General features: G+C 33.4%; 1 protein-coding gene across 4 annotated transcripts in view; it reads right to left on the reverse strand.

Annotated features, from left to right (window-relative positions):
• The window catches only part of PHC3 (polyhomeotic homolog 3 (Drosophila)), a 62,644-nt gene that overhangs the window by 12,402 nt on the left and 39,011 nt on the right, over positions 1-11,231 (reverse strand). For all 4 annotated transcript variants that reach the window (XM_008576144.1, XM_008576145.1, XM_008576147.1 and 1 more), the window contains 3 exons: positions 9,428-9,581; positions 3,935-4,185; positions 1,444-1,603 (listed from right to left, as the gene is read on the reverse strand). In XM_008576144.1, the coding sequence (XP_008574366.1) occupies positions 1,444-1,603; positions 3,935-4,185; positions 9,428-9,581 (565 nt within the window). The remainder of the gene's footprint in view (positions 1-1,443; positions 1,604-3,934; positions 4,186-9,427; positions 9,582-11,231) is intronic.

An 11,231-nucleotide genomic window follows, 5' to 3' on the forward strand; every position in this document is an offset into this window, starting at 1 on the left:
ATTCTAAAGAATTACTACTATTATGTGTGATATGGAATTATAGTTATATAAGAAAATGTATATATTTTTAGAGATGCACATTGATATGTGTAGCAGTGAAATAAAACAAGGACGATGATTTTCCCTAAAATAGAAAGAAAGGGGGGCGGAAATGACGGGAGGGAGGGAAACGAAAGGGATAGATGAAGCTAGTGTGACAAAATAATGTTGAAATTGGATGACAATGTTGGGTCTGGGTGACTGGACATTTATTATACAATTCTAATTGTATGTATGAAATTCTTCATGGTTAACATTTTTAAAAATTAAAACAAACAAACCTGAATTCAGTATGTTAGCAGTAAAAGTCAAATTTTACACGACTAAACTTTCTGCTGTTCAAATAATAAGTAAAACAGTGATGAATACATTATGACAGTTTATAAAGTACCAATAATGTCAGAGGTGCCATCCTTTTAAGAGATACAAAAATTGTGGGCAAAGACAATATCTATTTTGTTTGGAAGCATGCCATTTTGCTTAATTCAGCAAAGTCTATAGGAACATAGTACAGGCTCAAGAAATACCTGCAAAATAATTTCAGATGAAATTTACTCCTATATTGAAGATAATTACTTAGACACAGATGTTAATTAATCACTACTTTAGAGCCCTGACTATACTAAATGCTATTACATTAAACTGAACTATATCAATTGCAGGGCCATGATCAGAACAAATCAGGGATAGTTTCACGAAGTCTCACGAAGATGCTCCTATACCTAGTTTTGTTTTTTTTTTAATCAGAAACTCAGAACGAACCTCATCCAAAATAACAGTACAGGAATTTGCTGATTTTAAATAGCAAACTCAAGGTACAAAATATATCATTTTCATGTTTTTTTCCTTCAGTCATTTTGTATACCATTTTCACTTCTACACAGTATTCATTTTACCATAAAGTCTACAAAAAAGGATTCTTTGACATAAAGGAGATTTAGTGACATTTTCCTCTTTGAACAAATGTAATCACAGTTGGTTGAAGAATACATCCCTAATATAACTGGAATACCCAGTAGATAGCAAACCTCAGAATGTGGAAAGTCTAAAACCAGACACAGAAGCTCTAAATTTTTAAGCAGGCTCAGTAAAATAGTCATTGGTTATTTACGTCTGTTTAAAAAAAGGAACAGAATTGTTTTGATGCTAAAATTCTGAATTACTTTCTCTCACATATGATGGAAGTCTTCCCACCCGAGCTCCTTCAAAAATCAAAGTGACATTGTACAAATTAGCATGTCTCATTATTTCAGTTATTTAGCCACTAAGAATCTGATTAGCTTTCCCATTATTTTAGTCAAACAATGCATTGTATGAAAAAAAAAAATACTGTGAAAGAATAAAAATTCATGTCCTGAAGTAAAAGTCAGAGTTAAAGGGGTTTCTTAAGTGAAATCCACAAACCTTCAGCAATCATGTCTTCCATCTCTGTGTCAGATGAATTATCTGCATGCTTTGTATTATTCTGTAGCTCTGGCTGAACACACACAGAATTTATCACTTGATTATCCAAAAGAGGCCTTTTTTTCACAGGCTGTTCTATTAGCAAAGATGAACGACTCACCTTTAAAAGGGAGAGAGAATAAAATGAAATAATTTCTAAAAGGACATTCAGAAATAACTTAGTTAAAAAACCTCTTGAAATGAATACTATCGGTGATAATTTACTGTTCAATTGATCAGATCCATTCATGAAGTGCTTTATTACTTGAGAAAAGATTAGGCAATCTGGACATAAATGCTTTCTTTCTAGTCATCAGCAGTATGGCTGCTTCAAAGTCTCTGTGAAATGGAACCTAGTGTCCTAAGTTAAGCAAGTTGTTCTTTAAAAAAAAAAAAAAGTCTTAAAATTTAGAAATTCCTTATGCTCAGAATTAATACTAATCACCAAGTTATCCTGCACTATGAATATTTTGGTAGCTTAGCCAATATTGAAAAACAAAGGCAATAACTATCAGTATATTTAAGAGTTTTGGGTTTTTTTTTAATTTTTAAAAATTCTACTCAAACAATTCTCTCTCAAGTTCTATGTGGTGACTAATTTTTTCCTTCAGAAACTTTCATGTTTTCCATATGAATGTAACACAAATAAAAGATCAGCAATAAATTTTGATTAGCCAGTATCTTCAATTAATAATTTTTTTTCCTACAATGTTCGAGATTTTTCACGCACAAAGCTTTTTATTTGTAGGGTTCATAATCAAGATAGACCATTATTGTATGTATTTTATTATAGATAAGAATGTTACAGATAACATTCAAAGTGCTTAGGTGATTTCTTTACAAAAGCAGAATCAGGACTAGAACTCAAGTCTGACTCCTAGTTCAGTAACTTAATCCACTGTAATCACAAAAGAAATGGAAAATCTTCAAACATTATCATCAACAACAAAATGCTCACTTAGGTTCAGTATACTTGGTTAAGTTATGCATACCACTTATGCTAAGAAAATTATTAAAAATGTGGACAATGATTTATATACAAAGTCATTCCATTCAGAACTATTTGGTGAAAAAATGGGAAACTAAATGTCCAATAATGGAAGGATTACATAAATTATGGTTGTCCATAAATTGGAATATTATGTAACCTTTCAAAATGTTTCCAAAGTACTATTAATGATATGGATAAACAAATGCTCAAATTTACTAAGTGAAAGAAGCAGAACTGTATATACAATAATAATCTTGATTATATGAAAAAAATATATAAATATACACATTAAGGTATTATTGGGGATTATCTGTTCTGCACATCTCCCAAATTATCAATTTAGAACATGTATTACTCTTAATTTGAAAAACAAAAGTTACAATTGTTATTAGTGATAACAGGTAATAACAGCTATAGCCATTAAGTGCCAGGTACTACACAGAATAATTTATGCACAACAACCTTAACAGCAAAGTATCATCTCCATCTGCCAGATGAGCAAAATGAAGATCAGAAAGGATGAGCAACCTGACAAAGGTTACACAGTGATTATGTGGCAGAGCCAGGATCCAAATAATTTTAGTCACACATACTATTTTATCTGAGTAGGGAGAAAAGAAAGACTGTTCTTCCATCCACTGTATCGGAATTCTTATAGGAGATATAAGTTTAACACACATACATAGGAAACAACACAAAGGCAATTGACTGGGTAATCAACTATCACATTGCAAGATTTTCACCCATGAATCTAAAAATTCAGATGATTCAAAGACCTTCAAAAGAAATATTTCACTTTTTTATGTCTACCCGTCTTTGATTTATTTTCAAAGGAAAATACTCATCTCTAGGTATTAGCACATAAATTATGTACAGCTAGTCTCAAATTGTAAGATCTGTAGTGATGAGAACACCTCCATTTTGAGGAGACCATTTTAAAGCATTTTAAAAATCTGATTAAAAGTTGAAATTTAGGAAAGTGAGAAAATCTATTTACTAATTATAAACCATCAATTAGGTAAATTAAGGTGTATTAGGTCATTGGGAAGTTAATATTTTCTGCACTTAAGTGAAAGCTCACAAAGTATCACAAATTAAAAATGCTATTTTAAAAATAATACACTTGAGGTGTCATTTCAGTCCCCTTAAAAAGAAAGAACAGTAAAGTTTATTTCATTGGAGGAAAATTCTAACTACTTTTCTCTAAAAATTATAAAATTGGTACCCCCATATCTGAATTTTTTTTCATTTTTCCTTAATTTATACATCTAAATTGCTAGCATAAAATTCTAGAAATATATTTGGAAACATACAAAGGACACAGATAAATTCTAGATAAAAATTAACAGCTTTTTAAAAATAAAATTACAAGCTTTTTATTACAGAACAATAATAGGGCATTTTAAAAACAATGTTACGTGAATAATTTAAAAAACACACAGAAACATGCTTGCTACTTACAGGAAATGGCTCCAGTCCCTCCTGAATCACAAAGCCTTCAATAACATGGGTCAAGATCTGTGGTTTAACAATAGCCTGTGGAGGTTTGTTTTCTATGTTGGGAATGCTACTGGACATAGATGTACTATTACTCCTTGTGGTAGCAGCTGGAAGTAAGAGTGGAGGTGGAGGAACAGAAACATGTGAGGGATCTGATGGGGATTTAATTACTGAAGCACTGACTGATGCCACAGCAGGTAATTCCACTTGCTCTGGGGGGGGAAAAAAAAAGTAATTTTTTGATTTTTAGCACTTTGCCCAGGCAAATATGAAAAATAATTCAAGAATAAACACATGAACAATGAAATCTGATACTTTCAAAAACCATCCTAAGAATTTTATTATCTCATTCAATCTACAAAACTACCTTAAGAGATAGAAACTACCATTATCTCCACTTTACAGAAGAAGAGAATAGCTTGCTCAAAGTTATCATTCAAACCTTGGTTTAAAAAACTGTCCCATAAGACATGAAAATGTTTGTGAATATCAACTTAAGAATAATTACTAAGATAGTTGCTTGGTTTTTTGGTTTTTTATATTTTAAGCTATACAGATATGAAATTCCAAATGGTATGAGCAGGACAGGGGAGTATTTTAAAAGTTAAATAAAAAAGGATCATGAAATCCACAGAATAAGTAGGAATATTAATGAGTCACACAGGTCATCACATTTAACTTTAAGCAGTAAGACTTTCCTCCAACTACTCACACAAATGTTCTTTGTTTTTTGTTAATTCTTCAATGGCACAGTATATGTTGATTTGGGGGAACACGGTAGCACCAGGCAAGTGCAAAATGTTGGACTGGATTCCTCCCTTCAAACTCTAAGAACCACAGTAAGATATATCTAATCTGGAGACTTTACCCATTCAGTAGTACCAACCCTCTACTGCCTGTATTAAAGTGGAAAGATGAAACCGGCTTATATCTAGGAATATCAATGAGTACAGATGTCTGCAGGGAAAAAAAAGCACGTGTTTAAAGGTAATAATAATACTTACTGAGTACTCATATACCAGGTACTATGTTCAATGCCTTACATGTTGTAACTCATTTAATCCTTACAACTAGCCTATGGGTAGGTACTGTTATTATCTCTGTTTCACAGATGAGGAAACCAAGACAGTGAGAGATTAGATAATTTGCCTAAGGGCACACAGCAAATAAGTAGTAGAGCTGGGATCCTAACCCAGACAGTTTGGTTCTGGAGACTATGCTCTTAAATGCTGTATTAATTCCTCTCCATCATCAGTATGAAAACGATTGACACCACCTATCAAATATGCTCAAAATATAGTCCAATTAGGTGGAGGAGAAAGAATAGGAATCACTAAAGAATAGAAAACTCAGCCAATAAAATAGTGTTAATAACCATCTATACAGTCTCGGAAATGGAAATGCTAACAGTTCACCATTAGTAACTCCAATATAATCAATATCATCATGTAGCTTTTATCAGCACTACTATAGCCATACATTAACCTAGTTCTACCAAATAATCAACCAAGATAAAAATGCACTGGAAAACCTGTTTAAAGTGACACAATCTGTAATAAGCTAAAAAAGTAAAATCAGCAGTAAAATTTGATGACTTCTGGGAATAAATACACAGTTGTACACATGTACTATCAAACTGAGGAATGCCACAAAAATCCTACCCGCATGCCAAATCTTCACATATACTTCTAGAGGACAAAGAATAAAAGATATAAAATTCTTAAGTAAGGCTAAATGGCATTTTTCTATTGGAAGTGAAAAATAAATCTATGGGAAACTAAAACAAAAAATAAAATTTTAATATGCCTTACAGATTTATACATACTTTGTTACTTTAGAAATATAAAGCTGCATTAGGCATAATATGGTTTGTTCAGAAAATACTACTTGGTGTATGTTCTAATTAATTTTTAGATTATATGTACAAATGTGCCAATATTATTATTTCTAAGTTTTGTTAAAAACAGAGCTGTAAGTTACTGACTTTTTGAACAAGCCAACAGCCATTATTTACCAGTTTATAATTAGTTGTTGAAATCAAAAACATGAGAAAAATTGATGTCTTACAGTAGAACAGAAACACAATTATTACACCATGTAGATTTAAAACAAGTGTGAGAGAAAACCTGTTAACTGATATGACTTTGCCACAGGTTACTCTGTCTAGTCACAGTCTCATTTTCTGAGGAAAAGCTATGAGGTTCTTCTCCCTTTCTGCATGAATGCTTTTTTACTTTTAAAGAATTTTTACAGATTTATAAAAACTGAATCCTGGATGGAAACAAGTCTATTTTTGCAAGTTACAGTTATTTCATGTTTTGATGAGAGTTATTCTAAAAAAAAAAAAATCAACCCAGGCTTTTTCCCCTCTCATATACTATAGAACAGTGGTAAGTACAAAGTAAATTATAAGAAGATACAAAAAGCCTACACTGTACTTAGATAATTTAGCCAAAGAGATGCAATTGGCAGGATCTCAGACTATATTCCTGAGGAAAAAATGTAAAGATAGTCTTGTGTTCCAGTATTTCAAAAATGTTCAAATTTCCTTTGAGTGCCATCAGGAATGTGTTTGTAATTAAATCAGTCACAATGCAAATTTAGTATACAATTAAACTTGTATTTCTGCCTTTAAATCAAAACTCCAGGAAATCTGCAGCAACATAAATCCACTTTCAGTGTAAAGAAACCACAGGCAGTTTCTGGTGGCAGGGTGTGGGGAAGGGGCGACAGGCACCATGTCTGACAGTGAAGGTGGCAACAAGAAGCCCCTAAAACAGCCCAAGAAGCAGGCCAAGGAGATGGATGAAGAAGTCTTTCAAGCAGAAACAAAAAGAGGAGTGGAAGAAACTCGAGGAACTGAAAGTGAAGGCCACAAGGGCGCACCCCCGCCCACAGGTGGAATTAAGAAATCCGGCAAAAAGCAAGCTGTTCCTTGTACCTGAGGTGATAGTGACCCTTGATTTCATTCCCATTTAAACATCTAGATTCCCTGCCATAACATCTCTTGCCACCTACAGCCAGTGTTAAGTGTTGTCTTGGAGCCTGCTGTATATTTCAGAATAACCTTTTGTTTAAAAAAAAAAGGAAAGAAAGAAACCACAAAGATTTGATACTATAGTTAGATCTTCTTAAATCTACCTTTTGAGGTATTATTTTGAATAAACAAAGGCAATAATATTAAACTTGTCTTAAATATTTTAAGTAATTTAATTGACTAAACACTTTCTATTTTTCAGGAGGGGGAAAAAGAAGAAAATTAATTTTCCCCTTCTATGCTTTTCAGAGATTGACATTAATAGTAAGGGAATAAAAGCTGGAGGGAAGGAAAGGGGAGGGAAGGGGAGGGAAGGGGAGGGAAGGAAAGGGGAGGAGAGGGAGGAGAGGGGAGGAGAGGGGAGGAGGGGGGGAGGGAAGGGAATGTGGAATGCTGAAGAATATAGAGGTCAAGGGTTGCTCTGCTAACAGACAGGGTCGGTGTCCCATTACAATTTGTTTCCATACCTATTACAGTGGTTCTTCTTAACTGAAAATGGTCATGAGGGCCATGAGATATTCAATAGAACAGAATACTTACAACAAAGCCTGAACCAAAATTAGTATTATTTATATCAGGGATCAGCAAACTTTCTGTAAAGGAATATGTAGTCTCTGGAACTACTCAACTTCGTGGTTATTAGCACAAAAGGTATCCATAGGTAATATTTGAACAAATGAGCATGGTTATGTTCCACAAAACTTTATTTATGGCAATGAAATTTCAATTTTGCATAATTTTCACGACATGAATTATTACTCTTTATTTTTTTTCAACCATTCAAAAATTTTATTTTATTTTATTTATTTATTTTTTGTGACCAGTAAGGGGATCGTAACCCTTGGCTTGGTGTCATCCACACCGCACTCAGCCAGTGAGCGAACCGGCCATACCTATATAGGATCTGAACCCGCGGCCATGGCGCTCCCAGCGCCACTGCGCTCCCAGTGCCACTGCGCTCCCAGCACCGCACTTTTCTGAGTGAACCACGGGGTGGACCCCAACCATTCAAAAATTTTAAAACTATCCTTAGCTTGAACCATACAAAAATAGGCAGCTGGAAAGATTTGAACAGTGAGGTATAGTTTACAAACCTCATCTAAATAAGATAGTCATAAATTTTAAAAGATAATATGGAACATCTCTTTTTTAGGACCTAGACACTGGGCAATAGGTTATACTAATGTTTTAGTAAAATACCTAGAGTTCACAGTAACCTTGATATTATGAGGAAAAGAATACAGAAGATACACTTGGACTCATAAGCAGTACTGAGGTAATGAATTAGAATTTGAAGCTTAGGCTCAAGAATTTTTTTTAATCCATGTCTCTTGTGAGAATTAGTGAGGCTTAACTTCAGTAGTATAGTGTTAAAGAACTCTTTTTAAAGTATTTCCTTAGTCTGGATCACAAGTAATTGTAGGAATATCAGATACGACTTAGAATGCTCTGTGATTTTTGAAAAGTATAATTTAAATCTTTTCATAGAATTTCAATTTATTCTAATTTTTAAGCTAGAAGTAGCTTAACACATGAATCTGAATGGGCATATGAAACACATCTGTATAGACCACTAAAAATTAGAAGACTGAAATGACATATTTTTCATTTGGGTGGTATTGAACAATTTATAAACTACTGCGTTTCTCTGCTACTAAAGAATTTTCCAAGAAGGCAAATAGCTCTTATTTACTCTTTACTAAACTACAGTTGACCCTTGAAGAATGTGAGTTAGGGGTGCTAACCCCCAACCAGTCAGAAATCCATAGATAACCTATTTCTCTGTGTACCCTGCAGCCCCATGGGGGGTGGGGGGGAATGCCTCACTACTCAACTACTAAACTACTAATAGCCTACTGTTAGGTAGGCTACGTAATGAATGCATACCATACCTAACCAAATATTTTCCAACATATTTATTGAAAAAAAAAATCCACATATACGTGGATCTGCACAGTTCAAACCCAGATGTTCAAGGGTTTGTTGTAATCGTTCTTCATCAAAAAAAATTTTTTTGAATTCTATTTTTTGCTGCAACCAACTACAATAACAAATTAGTTTAATACCATCTCTAGTGAAAAAATAACGTCTCCCATCACAGTCGTCCCTCCAAATCCATGGGTTTTGCATTCGTGGATTCAACCAACCACAAGTACAATGCTGAATCCACATGAATGATGTATGGGCATTTTATAAGTTATTATAAGTAATCTAGAGATGATTAAAAGTAAATGAGAGGGGCATGTGTATAGATCAGATGCAAATAAATATTACACCACTTTATATAAAGGACTTGAACATCCATGGATTTTGACATCCACAGGGCAGTCTGGAACCAATCCCTGATAGATACCAAGGGACGAGTGTACAAACATTCACTGAATAGAGAAATCCCCTAAATGCTGGTGTTTCCTTACCTAACAAAGGATGTTCAGAAGTCAAATCTTCTCCTCTCCCTACAGTTATAGCTGCTGGAGACAAAGTGGGTGGTGGTGGGGTTCTATCCATCCGAACACAGTCATCTGACTCTTCTGGCATTTCTTCTTCACATACATCTTCTACTTGATAAACCTGCGGTGACAAACCACATGGCCTTAAAATGTTTCAAAAAATATATTTAACTTTATAAAATTAAATTTTAAGTATTAAATTTAAAAAGAAGGCAAAATGACTGTTCTGACAGGATGAAAGGAAAACTTTAAGTTGCTCAGATGAAGTTTTTCATAATACTTAATATTTCATTGAATGCAGCTGTGGATCAGTATCTAAGCTAAAAATTGCTAAGGTTTCCAAAAAGATAATAGTCAAGTCTGGACACAGTTTTAATTTTGAGAATTAAAAAAAAGTTTTGATTTTATACACTCAAATACTTCAGGAATAATACTATTTCTGTTAACTTCTAATTGTCAGAAATCAAAATAGATACTATTTTTCGTAGGCACACTAAGTAAATCTCCAAAATGACACATAATATATCAAGAAATGTATGGCCAAGAGGACTATATCTCAGGCTCTTCTTTATTATTATGTGAATTAAAAATTAAATTAAGACAAGTAATGTCCAAATATCTACAAAAAAGGCATGCAATTATATATTTTCTTCCTTTTCTGTTCTACTCAAGAATCTAACAAATCTAACAAATTCTGTTTATATGATAAGCTTATATCATATAAACAGAAAATAGCTTTCCTTGAAATAACACACACACACACACACACACACACACACACACACACACACACACACACACACCACACACCCTAAGCCATTTGACACATTATTTTTTAGTTCTTTAATATTATTCCATTCTTTTGGGGGAAAGTTTTAAAGTCTTTAACTTAACTACCTTATTACCCAATTGTAAAGGTTATACTTAAGAAGGAAGATGGAATCAAAAGCACTCTGAGGAGGAGCTATATAAGTACAAGTAACTAACTTATTAATGTTTCATGAAACTTAAGGCTTAATTTTCAAAGTGCAATTCTAGAGACTGACACAGGTATATCAATTTATTTCATCATTTATCATTTATTTAACCATTATTTATGAAAAATTATAGGTTACTAAAAACAAAGCCACAAAACAGTTCACCCACTTCTTTTATATATGAAGCTTATTACTTAAATTTACAAAGGTTTTGAAATTTTTAAGATTACTTAACTAAACTGATTAATATCCCAATAAATGTTAACAAAGAAAAACTTTTAACGACATTCACAAAAAAACTTTAAGTAACATCAAATATTGCATGTATTTTTAATCAAATTATTGAAAAAATTTGATGATTTGAAGTATATAAAATTAAATACGTGATCAAGATTTCAGAAACTAGCATGAGCCATGTGTTATAAAAGGGACTATGAAGTTTCATCTATAAAGGTACATCTAACAAGTAATTAAGTTTTAAAAAATTAAATAAAAATCTTTCCAACTCTCTACTAAGAATAAAACATCTTGGCCGGCCCGGTGGCGCACTGGATAGTGCGCCGCTTGGGAAGCGCGGCGGCGCTCCCGCCCAAGGGTTCGGATCCCACATACAGACCGGTTCCCGCTCACTGGCTGAGCGAGGAGCGGGGGCAACACTGAGGGTTGCGATCCGTTGCCGGACACGGAAAAAGACAAAAAAAAAAAAAAGAATAAAACATCTTTTTTTTTGCCTTTTTTTTTTTTTTTTGCCTTTTTGTCATTTTTCGTGACCAGCAACGGATCGCAACCCTCGG

Source organism: Galeopterus variegatus, unplaced genomic scaffold, assembly GCF_000696425.1.
Source record: "Galeopterus variegatus unplaced genomic scaffold, G_variegatus-3.0.2 Scaffold1299, whole genome shotgun sequence".
NCBI classification, from domain to species: domain Eukaryota; kingdom Metazoa; phylum Chordata; class Mammalia; order Dermoptera; family Cynocephalidae; genus Galeopterus; species Galeopterus variegatus.